The 19,771-nt window shown below is 40.7% G+C and overlaps 1 protein-coding gene across 1 annotated transcript in view; it reads left to right on the top strand.

The window, feature by feature from the left end:
• Hhip (hedgehog interacting protein) overlaps positions 1 to 16,675 on the top strand; it is an 86,629-nt gene extending 69,954 nt beyond the window's left edge. The window contains exons 12-13 of the mRNA XM_050161516.1: positions 7,961 to 8,109; positions 10,173 to 16,675. Coding sequence (XP_050017473.1) covers positions 7,961 to 8,109; positions 10,173 to 10,366 — 343 coding nt within the window. The 3' untranslated portion in view covers positions 10,367 to 16,675. The remainder of the gene's footprint in view (positions 1 to 7,960; positions 8,110 to 10,172) is intronic.
• The last annotated feature ends 3,096 nt before the right edge of the window (positions 16,676 to 19,771 follow it).

Raw genomic sequence — 19,771 nt, 5'->3', positions numbered from 1 at the left:
TGGCATTCCATAATCATTTTCAGGTGATTTCTCAACCTTTAAGTTTCTCTCACTTCTAAAATTAGGATGCAGGTGTCCACAGAGCTTACCGAAGCTCTGAACAAATGCTCTCGGGGCGTCATTCCTTACGTGCTTGCTCTTTATGAACTCTTCTCAAACCTAACCAAATGTTGGGGTGGGGGGGCAGTGAGGTGGCCCAGCAGGCAAAGATACTTGCAGCACAAGCCTGATACCTGAGTTCGAGTCCCATAATCTAAAGACAGAAGGAGAGAAGGCAGTCTACAAAACGGTTCTCGGAACTCCAAATAGGAACTGTGACATGCAACCCCGCACACTCAAATAAACGACTGCATGAATAAATAAATAAAATGGAAAGGAACCAGGGTCAAACACTCTTTGGCAATAGGGGAAACTCAAAAGTCTGACACAGGTGACTTCGAAGTTTTACCACTGTAGAACACAGGACTCCAATTTTGTTTCAAATGAACTTAAACCAAAATGCCTTTGTTTTGACTTTGAGATGTTCCCAGGGCTAACTGTCCAGGAAGGTGGAAGGCCATGCTGTTCCTGTTGCTCCCTTTCTCTGAGTCCACTCTTCCTGTATTTCAACACCTTGCTTAGCTCTTCTCCAACCAAGACACGGGGACTTTCCCTTTAAGAGATCTATAAATCAACAACACAAATCCCAAGCTTGAGAGGTCACCCTTCGGAAGGCTGTGTCCCCAAACTCCTCTAGGACTATTATCAAAACCTATTTCTCTGCTGCCTCTCCACGCCCATGAAGTGCCACTTACTAACCCTGTTTTGATATTTTTTTTTTCTTAATCACTTCATCCTACCTAATTATGCAGGATGCTAAAGTCTTGCTTAAAAAATCACAAGGGTAAGCCAGTCCTATTTGCCCTTTGCGCATGTCTGGGAGTCCACTGGCAGCTCTGTCATCCTAAAGAAACTTCTGCATCATAGAGCAGCTTTCGTCCAATAAGCCAGTGGAGTCCCAATTCATCAGCCAGTTTTATGCAAGTGGCCCCTTAAGCTGATAAATTCCCACAGTGCCTGTTGACCCAGCTGCCAAGTCCTCTTGCGGCAGGTGGTGTTTTCGTGGCCACCCTGACAGTAATACAAACTGTTTAGTGGCTCCATTGACCTTGTAGCTATTAACTGGGATACAGGATCCACAGGGGACTAGTTCCCAAACAGGGCGGAATTTCTTAACACTAGGGGTCATGAACAAGTATATGCCCTATAAAAATCCATCCAGCATGGTCAATTTGAAGTCTAAAAGACAGGCAAGCATTTTCCACATTTTTGCTATTATTTTTATTATGTATATCAGATAACTAAAACTGTGTGTACACTTATCTCCCTGCATTTCTTTTCATTACTGATAAAGTTAATTTCATGTATAGTTTTAAAAAAATATGTCCTTTTGGCTAGCAAATCTTTCTAAGCTGCCATGGATCATCTGAAATTTTAAAGATGTTTTATTTTTCAAAACAGGCAAAATCAAGGTCAAAACTTCTAATGAATGGATTATCGTGGTTGCGTAATCTATTGTAACAACTTTGATATGACTAAAATCTTCTCAAACTTTAACAAGATTTGTGTATGTGTATATGTGTGTATTTACAGGCAGACTTAGACAGACATGTTTGATCCCTGCAGTGCTATAATGTGTACATGTGTGTATTTACAAACATACTTAGACACGTGTGATCCCTGCAGTGCTGCCCATGTGTACATGTGTGTATTTACAGGCAGACTTAGACATGTGTGATCCCTGCAGTATTGCACAGAACTTTTACCTGCTTCACAGCAAAGTCTTGCATAACCTAAGAAAAACTAATATTGTCCATGTTGTTTTAAATACTGTTTGGGTCCTATTTTTGAAAACAATCATGCCTTTATTCAAAATGATGACAGATTTATATTTATAAAATGCTAAGCTAATTCTGCTTCTCCCCCTCTTGAAGTTTCCCCTGATTTTGTAACCATCACGATGAATCTAAACTGCTTTCCTAGCTCTGTTAGTGCACAATTAACTGACCAACAAGAACTGGAGATGTTTACAGTGCACACACGCCCCCAAGCCTTACCCTTGGGGGATTTGTTTCAAGAACCCTACCGGGTGCCTGCAACTGCAGACGGAGTCTACCCTGTGAGCATTTCTCCAGCACACGCCCATGGTAAAGGTTAACACAGAAGTTAGGAGCAGAAAGAGTCGCAGCAATGACTCACAGTGAAGCAGAAAACTTGTAACAGTATGCTAGAATGGCCGAGTTTAAAGCTTTACTGGTTCATTTCTGAAATTTTCCATTAGCATTTTTGGACCACTGGAAACAAACAAACAAAAAAAAAAACCAGAACGCTGCTGAAATAACTTGATTTTTTTATAATTATGTGAAAAAAGTGAAATTATTAAGTCAAGCTAATTAGCATATCCACTAGCTCTCATACTGATTTTTATGGTAAGAACACATATAAATATATCTATATATTCCCTATATCCTATAGATTTGACATATAACCAAACATTCAAAGGAATTTTCCATTTTATTCCATTATAGTCTTTCTTAATCTATCAATTTTGAATGCTGGACCATTAATCCCTATGATAAATATACAACTGCCATGAGATTTTGACTGAATTGCCACCTACAAATGGCTTCTATTTACAAATACTTAAAATGGAGAGTAAGAATAATGAAAAATTTATCCTTCAAAAATGGGTTCATTTACTAAGAGCTCAAGATTCTTAAAGGCATTTTTAAAATTCATATATCTTCCTTTCACCACCAGCTCCCTCTGGCTCGGTGCTAGGACCTGATAGTATTCAATCCCCTGAATATCTTACGTTCTTATTCTATTTTTATTTTTATTACGTTATCATTAGTAGTTGCCTTAGTGATCAGGTGAAAATAAAGTCCGAGTTTCCCACCCCTATGGGGACCCTGACTTGGCTCTTTGATTTTTCCTTCCTCCTGAGCTCAGAGTTTCACATCCATCACAGTTTGGTTGTGTGTGTTTCCAGTCTCCCCGAAGGCAGCGAGCTAGCTTCCTGCTCTAGTTGTGCTCTTAACTGAACTGCCAAAACTCTCTCCCAACCTCCGATCCTACGATAAATCTGGAACTGTCTAGAGTCAGGAGGCTGTAAATGTATCAAACATCTATGGTAATTTGATAAACTTGACTTCCCATCTAAAAGCAAATGGTATTATCATTCAGTTTTAACTACTTTGCCTAGAGTAAGAAATGTTACAATTTTTGTTGATGGTGGGAGCAATGGGCTGTGGCCCAGCTCCAGCATGGCTATCTTTATACCAGAAATAACAACACACAAATTGTACTCTTTTAAACACTGCTTGGCCCATTAGCTCTAGCCTCTTAATGGCTAACTCTCACATCTTGATTAACCCATTTCTAATGAGTGTAGCACCATGAGATGCTGTGCTGTCTTACCGGGAATATTCTTAACCTGCATCCATCTCAGAGAGGAGAGCTATGGCAACTGCCTCCCTTCCCTTCTTCCCAGCATTCTGTTCTGTCTACTCGGCCTACCTAATTTTCTGTCCTGTCAAAGGCCAAGCAGTTTCTTTATTAATTAACCAATGAAAGCAACAGATAGATGAATGACCCTCCTCCATCATTTTTTTCTTTTTAGTTTTTCAAGACAAAGTTTCTCTGTGTAGCTTTGATTGTCCTGGAACTCGCTTTGTAAGCTAGGTTAGCCTCAAACTCACATATATCCACCTGTCTCTGCCTCCCAAAGAATATTGGGATTAAAAGTGTGTGACACCACACTCTTAAAAAAAAAAAAAACATGATTTTTACCTCCTAATTTTCCCATGAAAATAGAGAGGCTAATGATGTAAGCTTTGGTGTGAGAGATTCCCATGCCATTTTAGATATTTGTGGGATCGAGGTAGTGACCAGACCATAACAACATTATAGGTGTTAGTGCCACTCAGCCCTCTTAGTGAGCGTGTCAGGAAAGTTGGTGAGTCCAGGCTGTGAGGGAGAAGCTTTAGACCCCAGGAACCCTCAGACTGCCCAGACCCATTTTGTTCAATGTCCTTGAATTGAAGTCTACCCTCCCCGGGAGCACTTGTCGGGGACTCAGGAATGACTGAAACCTGGAATAGACTCAGGGCCTCAAAAGTGTTCAGGATCTCCAAAGAGGAGAATGCTGATAAAAGCCAAAACAAAAACAAAAATAGCCTCTTCCTGTTCACACAGACCCCATATCCCAAGAAGATGGCTGTTTCCCGGTCACACAGGAGAGTCCCTCTTTGTGTTGAACCTGGGCTATGCCTATGCTCCCGATGAGGAAGAGTCCTCACAGCCCAACTGAATTGATAAATTGTCAAGGGCAACTTCAAAATTGGTTACACGGTGCCTGTGGATGGTCACACATTGCTGGCCATCCTTTGCTCTCTAGAATTCTATCCTCATGAGTGCCCTGTAAAAGAAAAATGTGACACTTACTAACCAGACTGAAGACCATCATAGGAAGAAAAGCAACTTCTGTGTGCATTGACCTTGGAAGATGACACTAGGAACAAGGTTTTCACAAGATAGCACAGCACTTGGGGGTCATTTCTCTGCCTTGATTTACACAAATGGGTAACAGGCAGATCTACACCATCATAAGCAGCTTCCCTCTCCTCCCCCTCTTGAAGCAGAGGAGCTGAGACTGCCTTTAGACACAGGGAGCAGTAAGGTGATTGCAGGGTATCACACAGTTGGGAAATCCACTAACCCACAGGATTAGCCGTCTTGGCATAGCAAGATGGCTGCCAAGAACAGACTCCACCCAAAGATTATAAAGCTTTCGGTACGGAAGCTCCTGAACACACTAATTCATAATGACTGCATTCATTGCTTCTGGTTAGGAAATGGCCCCCAGTTAGAAGAGCTCTTGACTCTTCCTGCTATCCTGCTAGCTGCCATAAATCGGAGCCTAGACTGTGAGTAACGAAGGTTTAGACAACTGATTTCTCTTAGCTGTTGAGAATGGGAAAACAATGGAAGAGGAATGGCTTCATAAATGTGATGATAGCTAGGAGAAACTTTCCATGAGCTCCGCATGACTGTAAGTGACTGGAGTAAGGCAGTTCTTCTATCCCCGCCCCTCCAGAAAGTCACCAACAGAAGCCATGGGACTACCCAATCTGCTAAAACCTCTAGTGGGCCAGTATTTTATATGTAAGCTGCATTTAAGGTCTACGTGTCCGGTTTTATAAGAGAATGGATTTGAAATGTGTATACTGTTGAAAAAATTAAGAATGAGCCTTTTTTGGTGAAATGCAAAATGGATGTCAACACTACTCACTCAGAAGGAGAGGATTCCACACACGCTGACAGGAGATGTTTCATCTATTAACTTATTTCTTCATTCATTAAATTACATGGCATTAAATTAAAACCACCCCAAATCCCACTACCCAGAAACAACCACTGCTGGCCTTTTCTAGTCACAGAAAGTCAATACAGACAGTGTGTGTTGGAAATGACCTATGCTTCCCATTGTCCTTCCTCATCAAAGAAGTGTCCAAACCTTTGCATCACTACACAAAACTAGCCACAGCGAGTTTCTGAGAAAAATGCCTTAACTTTATGAAAACAGTATTTTATAAATTGCAGACTGTTGGACAATTTTCTGTGATAGCCCCTCAGTGTTTTATTATCTGTCATGTCAGGAGATGAGGAAATATGTTTTTCTGACTCAAATTAAGCTTAAGAGCTGTGGGGATAGCTGTCATCACATAGACTCAGTGTATTTTTTTTTTTTATTGCAAGGCCAAATACACTGTTGGCTATATTTTCTGTTTTGAAAGTTACTTCTGACTCCATTCAGTAGAACTCAGAGTCCAGAGGCTTAAAAAAAATGATTGTTTAAAAGAACAGAACTATTCAAATGATTCTAACTAGATTATATACTAAACACACAATTTCTAGGCCAATGAAAATAATACTTGAATTAGTTGCCATATAACAGATGTACACTATCAATTTCTGCTTAGCTGTCCTCTAGGTATAGCTAGGCGGTATTTATGCACTACCTTGTCCTCCTCCTCCTCCTTCAGTCCATGGAAAGGAGTCTGTCTACTTACTGGAAAGGAGGCTGGAACCATAGCAAACATCATGGGGAGAGGAAGGAGCACATGACTTTACCAAAGATCTTTGTCAGACTTGATCACACATCGTCCTAGAGAAATGAATTTAAATATGTTGGCTTGCCTCTTCTCTGGAGAAGGAAACAAATCCCTGTCTTCAGGATGTGCAGACCTTGACATTTTAGCCTTTGATGTTCTAATATTGTAGCTAGTATAAAAGCACATCATTTATATTAGTATATATAATGCTATAATAATATATATAATAAACAAATGTAACTATACTATAAGTAAGGATTGTTAGGCAATAAAAATACAGTAAATTTGGGGGGTTAGTTTTATGTTGATGACATAAAAGTTTATCAGTTGGTCAGGGTGTGGTGATAGACACCTTTAAGCTTAGAACTAAAGAAATGGAAGCAGAAGAATAATTAAAAAATCTTTGATGGCTTAGCTTTCTCTATAAATGACAATAGTGTAGAACAATTCATACAAAATACATAAAGTTTCACATAACAAATGATTTATTTGTGCTTGTTATTAACATTCTTTCTCTTTATAACAGGAGTTAATTAAATTATTACATACAAAAAATTAATTTGAATTTTTTATATAATTCATAAAATCTCCATTCTATATACCTTTCTTTACATTAATAGTTTAAATTTTTACTCAGTAATGTAAATATTCACCTATGCATGTATATTAGGATCTCTTTTGAGGAGAATGAATCAGAAGGCTGTTATCTCAAAATAAATACAAAATGATCCGGGTGCATTGGCGCACAACTGTAATCCTGGTAACTGAGAGACTAAAGCAAGAGGTTTTCAGTTAAAGTCCAATCTACAAACCAATCTGAGGCCAGCCCGAACTACAGTGAGACCCTTCCCCAAAAGGCAAGAAAGACAGAGACAGAGAGATGGGGAGACCCTGCCACAAATGGAGACAGAGAACAAGAGAAAGACAGAGACAGAGAGAGACAGACAGACAAGAAAGAGAGAGGTACTAAGAGGCCCTGCCCCAAAAGACAAGACTGTAGGGGACAGAGAAGTGCGGTCATGTAGTTAAGCAGAAGAACATGCACCTAATGTGTTCAAAGCCCTGGGTGTGACCCCAAGAACCATTAAAAAGAAAGACGAGAGAAGGGAACAGAAGGGATTCGTTCCTGTTTGTTAGGCAGCCAGTGTTCACTATGACAGACATAGCCAGCCCTGGGATATTGCCAGCCAGGCCAATCACAAGAAGGAACTCCCAGGTACTATCTATAAAAGTGTTTGTGGATCATCGTGGAAGGAAGCTTCAAACTATTCATGCCCATCTATTTTTAAAAGTGCAGTTTGAGTGCTGGCAAAAAGGCTCAGGGAGTAAAAGCCCTCGCTGAGCCAGCCTAATGGCATAAGCGTCGTCCCCAAAACCATGGAAAGGTGAAAAGAGAGACCTGACATCACAGGGTTGACCTCTAACCTACACACAACCATGGCACATGCACACCCATACACACACACACATATCTGCACACACGCATGCACACAAACACACATACCGTCAAATACCAATTTTAAACATTTAACATTACAGTTTCTAGAATTGTAACAAATACAAAAGAGCTATATTCTTCTTCTTGGGTTTTTGTGGAGAACTTTGATGGTAATAAAGTTTCTTAGGCTACTTCACATCACTGGTGTGATTTTCTGTTCTCCTGAAGCTGTGAGTTGACTGTATCACTTGACAAAAAAAGATCTCTTTTGAAAGCAACAAACATCCTTGGTAAGCCATAAGATCACTCAGTTTCATCATACTGGTTTTCAACTGATGTGCTATGTCAACTCTTGTTTGGGGTGCAGACCTTTAATGCCTGAGGAATGCAGAGTCACGGTTCAACCTGCACAGACCCTGACCTCGGATTGCTCCCGGCTCTGTCGCAATGGCTACTACACCCCCACGGGCAAGTGCTGCTGCAGTCCAGGCTGGGAAGGAGACTTCTGCAGAATTGGTTAGTATTTCTGTTATCATCTGGGACACTGAAAGTGGCCCTTGGTGCCTGAGAAACTAGCATCATCAATCTCTAGAGTCATCTAGTATACAGTGGCTGGCGCTTTATGATATCTCTGAAGGTACAAATGAAAGCTTTCCTGTTTTAATATGGGCCGTTCATATATTTCAGGTAATCAAAAGCATAAAAGATCTTTAAATGACTGGATCCTTTCACAAAAAAAGAAAAGAAAAATGAAAACAGCACACAACAGAGTTACATTTGCAGTGTTCACACCACTAAAGAGTTAGCGCTTGTTAAAGTCCTGGCCAAGTGCAAGCATTTTCCAGACACCCCACCAATGCCTACTCTAGCTTCTCAGCTTGCATCTCACTGCGGCATGCTGGGAGCAGAGGTTCTCAGGGTGGGGAGGGGGTCTGGCTAAAAGGGGAAGACGCAGTTCTCTAGGCACAGTTAAACACTCTTCTACTCTGCTCTGCCCCTGTGCCTCGTCATAAAGTGCGCAGCGGCTCAAAGGGACCGAAGCACATCTGTGTGCGAGGCTCTAGCCCCTCGTGTGAGATTCCCTCCATTTAGTGCTATGTTAAATGCTAATCGGTGTGAAGTTAAGAAAAATGAATAAGGGCTGGAGAGGTGGCTCAGCGGTTAAGAGTACCAGCTGCCCTTTCAGAGGTCCTAGGTTCAATTCCCAGCACCCACTACAGAGGGATCTGATGCCCTCTTCTGTCCTGCACACATACAGAAGGACAGAACACTCAGATACATAAATAAATAACAAAGAAAAGTGAATGAACTTAGAAACTTAAATACAAATTCAGAAAGGTGTGTGCACGCATTAATCAATAGTGATCTTGGCAATAATCAATAGTGGTCTTACACAGCAAAGTATACCCTGCCAATGAAAACCAAAATCTAAATTAATATTTATTATTTCTCTTGACACATAATTGCTGATTTTTTTATTCTAAAGATGTATTCGTTTCAAGATATATTATAATTATGACTTGTCCATCTCCCACATTGCCTAACAAAAGCAATCAATACTTAAGAGTCATATAGACAGTACATATTTTAGCTTAAATTGCTTTTGCCATTTCATAACATTACTAATATCTGATTAGAAGTAGAGCGACAAATTACAACTCAGCAGAATCCAGGTAGCTATTTAGAACAAGAACATCCACTCTATGGACCAAGTCCACCTCCCTCTTGGTCAGTTGAGCATAAAATTAAGAATCAATGTACAAATGCAATGATAGTCATGTGCCTGGATATTTTTCCTCACTTCTTTTTGTGTTTGATATGTATTCCTCTTACCCCCTTGTTTCTTCTTATAGCAGCCACTTCTGTTAGCTTCATTGCACTTTGTCTAACTGCTGTGTTACCTCGAACAAATGTAGCTTAAAAAAATATTTTCTGAGCATCTTCTCTGGGCAGCATGCTTAAACTGGGGGTGAACAAATTATGTTAAGTACCAATACGTTATACCACAGGCCCTCTGCCAAGCTCTTGCACTGAGCCCAGGATGGGACTTCGGACATACTCAGAGACCAATGTGCCTGTTCATCCCGTCTTAGCATGGGAAGCAGGGATTGCCAGGGAGACCAGATGCCGGATACTGCATGCAGCTTCAGTCCCAAACTGACTTTATTCCAGTGTCACAGTGCAAGTGCTCCAGCTGGTGTCCCCTTTCTCAAGGCCAGCCTCTCTCCCTCCCATGTGTCCTACCCTGGAGGAAGGGATTGCTGTTGGCTGAAATGCCCCTTGGAGCAGGAGCTGAAAGAGCTGACATTTGTGTTAGTGCCAGTTCATCAAATGACCGCAGTAGTTTCTCATGAGCCCTACTTCTCAGTGTGCTGACACCGGACATTTAGCTCGGTTCCTGTCCCTAAAAACCTGCATGTCTGGAAACTGTCCTGCCTGCATATTTCTCTGCCCACCATTTTGTGACTGTCTTCCGCCTTCTTTTTCTACCTTTCCTTACTAATCAAATACTTGACCTCATCCGTGGATGGCTTCTGACGTGAAGATGAAGAATACTCATGTTGTTTTCTTTCTTGCAGCCAAATGTGAGCCAGCATGTCGTCACGGAGGGGTGTGTGTGAGACCGAACAAGTGTCTCTGTAAGAAAGGCTATCTTGGTCCTCAGTGTGAACAAGTGGACAGAAGCATCCGCAGAGTTGCCAGGGCAGGTATTCTGGATCAGATCATTGACATGACATCTTATTTGCTGGATCTTACAAGCTACATTGTATAGTTTCTGGGACAGTCTGAGTATTGCTTCCTGGTGGGCATTTATTTGATCTTGTCATTAAAACGAGAGACTCTCCTCCTGCTACACGTTCCCGTGAGTTCATTCTCTTTCAGTAACTTAAAAGCAATTTCCAGAACTGTGCAGATTTCAGTGTGTATGTTGGCCATTTTTTCACATACACACGTCCACACGTGTGCACACACACAATCCCCAAACTCAAGGTTTTGGGTTGGTTTTTTTTTTATTTTTTAATATCTACTTCCTAGTGTGGACTGCGTCACACAGAAGGTCCATTGCGGATTGATCACAGAATGTTTATGGCACCAGAAGATATGCTTTTAGTTCCTGGGAAATTTCTGTCTATGATTACTACCGTCAACCATAGTAGGCTTTTGAAGTGTTATTGTGCAATGTGGTGGAAATATTTTTATATTAAAGGTTTATAATAAGAGAGCATGTTTCTAAACTCCTTGGTGAATTTCTGAACAAGCAACTTGATGTTAGGTTGTCAGCTTCATTCCGTGTCTATTACAGAATACTGTGCATTTCCCGTTTTATTTGATAGATCACTCTAGCTACTTCAGCTTAACCTCAGAATGGTTTTCAAATGTTTCATGATTAAATCAGAATGACCTATTTGAAAAGGCAATCTTCCTGAATAGACCGCTTCTATTGTATATTTTGTGTAACGATAGGCACTGGGTTTGTGTTACATATTGATATTTTTTATTTCATTTTTATAATATAGATATCACCTAGATGAAACACCTTTCCCCTGTCCTGTAAAATACTAAAGTTACATTTTCACCAGCTTAATTGGAAAGAAGGGGAGCAGGAAAGCAAACAGCCTCTAACGTGCTGTGGATCTAGTCTAGCAGTGTGTCCTTATGCCGCCATGTAATCACGCTGGTCAGACGGAAAAGCAAGGAAGCAGCCAGTCCTTCCAGAGCTCCAGCATTGCGCACTCGTGAAGTGCTTCCGCCACAGCCAGTCTGTCAGTCTGAGGGATTAAAAGCTTATGGCGTGCACTCTGAATCCACCCTCCATGGAGAATGACCTGCTCGTTCATAGCCAGCTCAGGTTGTGTAAGCTGCCAAATGCAGATTCTTAGGATCCTCATTCTTGACATCACAAACTCCCAGTGCATAGGTCCCTTCAGGATGCTGGGACAACCCCCTTTGGTTCTTGTCTCAATCAATTTCCTACCAAAGAAATAATGTACTCTAAACTTAAATTACAAGCATCTGACAGGCATTTTTCTTACTGGTTTTCCGTTTGCCATCTTTCCACGTTTGGGTTTTGACAGTGTGTAAGGGTTTTTGTACTACTGACTGTGATAGGCACACACCCTCTACCATGACATCCATTCCTCTGGAATCCAAATTGTAGAATCATATAAGTGCTCAGCACTGGATGATATTGCACACAGGCTCCCCACCCTCGGGAATATGAGTCTTAATCCTGAAACACGAACAGCAGTCTCCCGGATAGTAGTCCTCTGTTGTTTTCAGGGAGAGAGTTGCAATTACATTGTGGAGTCTAAGGAATTCTAAGGAATCCACAATGTAGAACAATTTGTTGGCTCCACTTACTCCTGTCTTCCATATATGATTACGTGGGGTTCCAGTGACCTCATACCAATGGAAATGGGTTGAGAAATCTTGGTGCTCAGTGAACAATAGCCTGCATTAAAAACTGCATGCATAATTGTGCACAATTTAGCTGCAATTGACAGTCTATTCAGAGAAGTCTTGCGACTAAACGAGCATGGAGACCACATTGCCCTCTCACCCCAGAAAAAGGGTGGTCCCTGCCATCGCTCCAGCTCTCCGTTGGCCCAGCACTGTGACAAATCTCGCAATGAACCATGCAGTAGCCTGCATCTGTAGGTGAAGAGCAACCCCTTGTCTCTGTGGCTTTCTCTTCTTAGTCCTTTTACTGAATTCCATCACAGAAAGGTTTACAATTTAAACAAAAGGGAAAACTGCCCTGACCACCATTTTTGTAAGCAGACCTTCGTATCAAATCATCCTTTATTCAGCACGGGTGACACTGACAGAAGGCAAACGTCTCATGAGGCAGCCAGCTGTCTAAATCTGTCAAATCGTACAGTTTTATTACACATACCTCCCCCCCCCACTCACAGTTTGAGCAAAAACAAGAAGGATACCCCTGGAAATCCAGCAACGTCTTAAAGCCCAAGTGCTTCTTTTTACATCTTAAAGAGAGGATGTTCCATGGGTAGGCATTCTACTCAAGCAACCTAGACAGGGCTTTTTCACATAGCTCTCTTTCAAGTGACTTAGAGATGTTATTGCCTTTCCTATAATGAGTTATCCAAATGTAATACCAAATTCTCTTTATAGAAGATAGGATATTTAACCCAAGCAAAGGGTCTCTTAGACTCCATTCTTTCTGTCCTTAGGAGGAAAGTAGATAACAATGACTCTTGATGACTGTGTGTTTTAGACTACATGACCAATTCCAAAATTTTCTTTGACCTCTTCCCTGAAGTTGTTTTTTAAAATATATGACTGGGGATTATCATAAATGATTTGTGAGAGATAGATGGGAATTGGTAAAAAAAAAAAAGTATGAGCTAAGAAAAATAAATGTTTAATAAATGTTTAATCATTTAAAAGTCAAAATCTACCCATCTAACAGAGCACACAATCTAAAATGGAAGAATGTCATTTCTGTGAACACTGCTGTGTATGAAAAAGAAGAAATAAACAGTTACTATCCCCTGCTCATCCTAGATCTTAGCTCCAGGTACCAGCTGAGTGTGAGGTAACCTTCCTACCAGTATTGCTGCCAAACTTTTGCCCTGATTCAAAGCACATAAATCAATGATAGGAAAACTAAATATCATTAAATTGCAAAGGAGGAACATCTAGGCAAGCTCAGTGATGGCAAAAATGTTTTTTGTTCATACCTTTTCATGTTAGGTATTGAAAGATATTTCGCAAGCTTACTCAGAAGTTTCTACAATTTAACTGATCAGTTTCATGAAGGATGGGCAAAGAAATCTATGCATGTCTACAAAACCCAGCTAGAAAACTATTTCCTTATCATTTGCATGCCTCTGAGTAGTGATGGCTTCCCTAGTGGCTATCTTGGGAACGGCTACAGAATAACATACTGTCATTTTGTTTGTTTCTGACCTTTGTTTTAATTATCTGAACCACAAAGGATCCAACAAGTCTACGCAGGGTCAGAAGATGAAGTAGGAGGTGGGCTGTGCAACTGAGGTCTTTCCAAGCACACACCAATCTGCTAGGAGCCCCTCTTCTTTCTCTTAGCACAGGAGAGAAGCCCAGGTTAAGTTGGTAAGGGGAGGAAGTATGCCAGTCAAGGAGGTATATCACTTTACTTTTTGAGCCTCTATCTAGAATGTTACCTAAGATTTCTCCACCCTCACCCGTACCTTTCTAGCATCTCTCTTTGGATCTCTTCTTCCTCCACTTCCCTGCATTTTATGATGGTTTCCCTAAACAGATGCACCACATATGCCTGTCATGACATTGTCCTGGGACAGATACCTATACATTTTGCTGGGACTTGTTTTCCTTTGTTTTCTCTCCTGGAGCCACGCTGACTTACATTCAGTATCACTAAGGAGTAGAGAAATAGCAGAGCAGGCTGGTCTGCTGCAGTCATTGAAAGAAATGACGAAAAGCACACAGATCCATCAGCGTAGCTGCCCCATGCCGGTCTTCCAGCAAAGTCACTAGAAAGAGGAGGAGAGCCACCATAGTAGAAAGCTTGAGATGACAGGACGGACACTCCTAGCTACTTCCTATCAAAGTGACAGCCATCTCTACAGAGTCTACTTTGAAGAAAACTATTCCAAATCCATTTGGCAGGAAACTAGTGTCTTGGTGATGATGACCTCAGACACTTATCCTCCCTGCCATGAGGTCTGTGTGTCAGACAACTCAACCAAATTTATATGCCCAGAAAACGAACACATTTTTATTCCCTGGGGAAAGTGGTGGCACTGTTTCTGGGAACGTTGATGGATTCCCATCAGCAAGCTCCCCTTTCTATATGTGAGACATGCATCTGCTCTGTCTTTCTTTGTCACACCAGCACAAATGGGCCACACATCCGATTAGAAATAGGACATGAAATGAGATACTAAGTCTAAGAGCAGACACATCCTAGATGTTGAGAACATGTTCTTCGAGCCTGTCAGGTGCGGGTCTTAGCAAGTCCTGCCTGTCTTCCTCGGTACCTTCTCCTCTGAGTAACTTCTGGAATGGGCTTGAGGTCACTTTCTAGAAGAGTACAAAGTACTCATGGGAAGATTAAGTAGCAGCCTTGGGGAGATTTCTTCATTTATGAGACCGGCATTTCCTTAAGTTGTATTAAGTGTGAAGCCAAGATCCACCCATTCTTTGCCTTGTTTTCCCATACACTTTATTTAGGGCATGTATCAGCCACCTGAAAAGACACAAATAAGTAATAGATTTCTTGCATCAATAAAAAGCCTTATACCTAAACCTTCTCGTTTGTTTCTGTCAGTCAATAGTAAAATTTTTAAAAGCGGTACTAATTCAGCATTCATTCTAAGGTAATGTTTCATGTCCATCACAAAGTAAGATGTCATTGCTTATTCAGGTTTTCTTTTCTGAATATCTATTCTTTATAGATTTGAAATACATATATCCACGTCCTGGCAAGTAAACATACCTATATAAAGTATATTTTCTCAGTTGGCTATCATTCCTTTAAGTAAAAAGAATAGCTTTTTCTCGTCTAATATATATATATATAACTAATGTATATATTTAATTTTTCTCTATAGTATATGTATATTATATCTCAATAATATATATACACTATATATTATGATGGAAAATTCACAGTGACCAAATAATATAAGTTTTTTCTTCACAGTTAGAGATTCAGTCTTGAACATTTCTCTCTGGACTGAAAGTTGGCTAATCAGTTGTTTCCATTCACACGAATGAGGGGTGACTAGGCTGGGGATGGTCTGTGCCAGAATAAACATTGGATGCTTCTTAAACCCATAATCTTAAAATCTGGGCACGACTTTTCTGGAATGAACTAAGAATCCACGTTCAGAGGGTTCATTTCATCATATTAATTTGAAAAGCTAAGCTGACAACCTGGTGATATAAGATATCCCCCATATCTTTTTCTGCTCAGAGGATGTGTATGAACCTGCATGCTGCTAAGAACCGTGAAGTAATAGTCATACTGAAGTACTGTAGAATTCGGGAAACTTGATTCTCTGGGACAGACTAACAGACTACTATTTAAAATAAATCTACCTAATTACAATGAAAAAAATTATTGAGTCATGACCATAAGCACAAAAGAATTGTAATAGGAAAATCTGGTGTCCTGTTTGGATTTATCTGTGATTGTTTAGTTTTTTGTTTAAGTGTTAAGGGGTGGTTTTGTGTTTGATTCTTCTCACATATTTTGGTGTTTTGAGTTGTCTATTTCCCTCAGGTTATTGACAATTAAAGCGGTCTGTCCATATGTTACAGGACATTTCAGAACCAATCCATCCTCGGGTTTCTGTTAATAAGAGGCAGCAGATAGTAGGAACGATTAGGAAGCCCAGGTGCAAGTTGAAAGGATCAGGACTAGGCTAGATTTCTAGAACATTCTAAAAATTAATATGCATGGCTACTGGCTCACATAATCCTCCGCAGTTTGAACTAATCTGGTTTCACTAAATCGGTCTGTAAAAATATGCAGTTTTCCTTGATTCAACCAGCAATCTATTCATTAATGCAATATAAACGCTGACGTGCCTCATATAATCTCCCACTGTTGAGAGGCAAGGGCATCCGCAAGGACAGGGCTGGAGGTTCACTGGGATGATTAAGATGTCCAAAACAAAAGAGACTTTCACTCCAGCTAGCTCCAGCTTGCCTGGGCCTTAGACCCCAGCAGCGATGAGTAATACAGATGGTCTCAAGTACATCTCTATGTGTCTGTACATGTCCACACACCCGTGTATATATATATTTATCTATCTGTACAAACACTACATATGTATACACACTATCTATGTAATATATAATATATGTATAATGCATATAAATTCTAACAAGTGTATTTGTGTTATCTTGAAAAGTGGTAAATGCAGAGAATTGGCTTTATTGTTGATCTGTGGATTTAATGTTTTTTAGGTGAAAGGATGTTTTAAGTGTATAATGTCTTTTCTTAATTTAATATATTTATGTAAATGCATGCCTGAAATTTGATTAGATTGGCTGTGTTTTGTGTCTTAACATGATCAAATGTATTAAACTTTATCTTATGACTTTATGTTATGTGCCCTTTCAAAATTTGTTTTTATTTTAAACTTTTAAAAAGTTCCTCCTAAGTTTTCAGACTGGTTGTCATACAAATACTGGTTTTGAAATAGTCTATACTCAAGCTACTTGTAAACGTTATTGTCTTTTGTCATTATTTATGTTCTAATTTTAATATTTCCCATTCAAATTATACCTAATGTCAGGGTCAGTTTCATTGTGTAGCTATATTAGGCACCAGAAGATAGGTCATTGGTCTACATTTGTTCTAAGTTACGACTGACCTAAGTAAACCTAATCCTTTGAAGTGTGAATTACTGGTCAAGTGAAAGCTAAGACAGAGAACGAAGAAGAATGTGTGTGATGCAGGGCCCCATAGTGAAGGAAGAAGCACGTGGGGACAGGGAACAGGGCTAAGGCAGGTACCCCCCAACTCTGTGGCCTTGTTATCTGGCTTTTACCTTAATTGAAGCAGATTTTTTTTCTTTTGTCAAAAGTCCGATTGGTAGAGCTAGAGAGATGACTCAGTGGTTGAGAGTCCTGACACAAAGTTGATCCCCAGGACCCAGGCAGCAGCTCACAGCCATCTGTCACTTCAGTCCCATGGGCTCCCACACCCTCTTCTGACTTCCAGAGGTCCTGTGATGCATGTGGGCACATCTGGCAGATAATCACGCATACGTGTTTTCAAAAGACTGATGAGTGAATTTGAGCTGATATTAGAATGATGTGGGAGTGTCGTATATCAATCTGTCGATTTCATTGGTTAATTAATAAAGAAACTGTTTGGCCTGATAGGTTAGAACATAGGTGGATGGAGTAAACAGAACAGAATGCTGGGAAAAAGGGAAGTTAGGCAGATACCATGCCGCTCCTCTCCAGGGCAGACGCGATGAAGCTCCGACTTAGGCTAGAATCTTCCTGGTAAGTCACCACCTCGTGGTGCTACACACATTAATAGAAATGGGCCAAGCAGTGTTTATATGAATACAGTTTGTGTGTTGTTATTTCGGGTGAATCTAGCCGGTGGCTGGGAGCCGGGCAGCAGGAAGCAGCCTGCAGCTCCCTTCTACATTAGAAGAGCAATCTACTTACATCTCAACCCACCCCCCATGTTCCTAAATAAACATAGCTCACTAGCTTCCTGAATGGCGGCTTTTATAAAAGATTATTGCTAAGAGAATAAAACATGTAGTAAGATCCATTCATAAAGCGGCCCAGAACTTAGGTTGCTTCCTAGAAGCTCAGGCAAAATGACATCAGGAAAGCACCTTTTAGCTGGTTCCATAGGGACCCAGGAAGCACCAGAGACATCCTTCGGTCACTTTTCTTCCAGCTGTTAGAGCACATCCCCCTGCCTCAGCACACAGAACACGTGACTCCTGCATGTGTCTGCCACATTTTGAATCCCTGACAGACCTCAAAGACTTGCTATATACACAAGTAAAATAAAAAAGTGTGCACACAGTCAGAGATGGAAGCTGTCTTTCTTTTACTGATCTCTCTGGGTTCCTCCTGGGTCCCTCATTTGGCTTCTCAGCTCTGCCATCACTGGTTAAATGAATTCCTTGCTTGAAATTCCATGATCTGTGAACATCTAAAGTTGCTTCCATGCTGATTTTAAAGCTCTCAATTGATACATACGTTAACATGTGCTTTAGAGAGGGGTGGGAAGCAAGATGGTGCTCCTCCATGAGAATGGGACATGGCAGGGTAGGACTGTAGCTAAGCAGCAGGGTGCTCGCTTAGCAGGCTCAAGCCCCTCCCTGGTTCCATCCTCAGCACCACAAAAAGATGAGAGTAGAATAAACGATGAGAAGAAGAAAAGAAGAAGAAGAGGAGGAGGAGGAGAAGGAGGAGGCAGAAGAAGAAGAAGAAGAAGAAGAAGAAGAAGAAGAAGAAGAAGAAGAAGGAGGAGGAGGAGGAGGAGGAGGAGGAGGAGGAGGAGGAGGAGGAGAAGGAGGAGTCAGAAGAAGAAGAAGAAGAAGAAGAAGAAGAAGAAGAAGAAGAAGAAGAAGAAGAAGAAGAACAAGAAGAAGAACAAGAAAGAAGAAGAACAAGAAAGAAGAAGAACAAGAACAACAAAAAGAAGAAGAACAAGAAGAACAAGAACAAGAAGAACAAGAACAAGAAGAAGACATGAAGAAATGTTCTCTGGGATGTCATAAGAATCATCTGCTCTCTTGAACCCCAGTATGAACACAGTAAGATGAGGTTAGGAAAATATGGAACCTACTGAGGGCAAAGGTGCCAGTGGCCATCACTGAGGATATTTGCACAGGCTATATTCGTAATGCAACTACCAGCTTCAGTTTTCTCTGGGCATACAGTCAGTGTGACAGTTTTTCTAAGCACTTGCCCCTTTACACTTACACTTTAAAAGAGAGAAAAGAAAGGACATTTGGGCCTGGGGAGTTGGCTCAGTGGTAACATGAGTTAGGATCCCAGCACCTACATAAAAAGCCAGGACACGACTACACACGTCTGTAACCCCAGCACTGGAGAGACTGAGACATGGATCGTCAGCCAGCTTAGCTGAAAAGGTAACCACTAGGTGCAGAGGGAGACCTTATCTCATAAAAATAAGGTGGAGAGTGACATAAGATACCTCCAAGTTAGCCTCTCTCTTCCACATTGTATGTGCGTGTGTGCACATGTGCACACGCACATATACACACACTCACTCATACAAGCACACTCATGCATAGACACACTCACTCATACAAACACACTCATTCATAGACATACACTCACTCATACACATTCATTCATATGTACATACACACACTCATACAAACATGCGCACTCATACATACAGACACATACACTCACATATGTATATATACACAGTCATACAAATACATTCACTCATACACACACATGCTCACTCATACACACACGCAAAGCAGATTTGAAACTGATGTCCTATTTCCTGAGAAATATAACCTTAAATACCAGCCACAAGTTAGTGTCTCATTTAAAATCTACCTTTTTTTCCTATTTAGCACTCAAATAGGTGTCTCTAGAGATTAAATTGTACCATCCTTCAAAGAAATGAAAGGATAAAAATAAGGCAAACACTGTGAATGAAGTATTTCTAATGTGTTTT

The sequence above is a fragment of the Alexandromys fortis genome, unplaced genomic scaffold (assembly GCF_014885135.2).
Source record: "Alexandromys fortis isolate MF-2015 unplaced genomic scaffold, M_Fortis_MF-2015_v1.1 scaffold_127, whole genome shotgun sequence".
Taxonomy (NCBI): Eukaryota; Metazoa; Chordata; class Mammalia; order Rodentia; family Cricetidae; genus Alexandromys; species Alexandromys fortis.
This window is presented reverse-complemented; position numbering and strand designations above follow the sequence as displayed.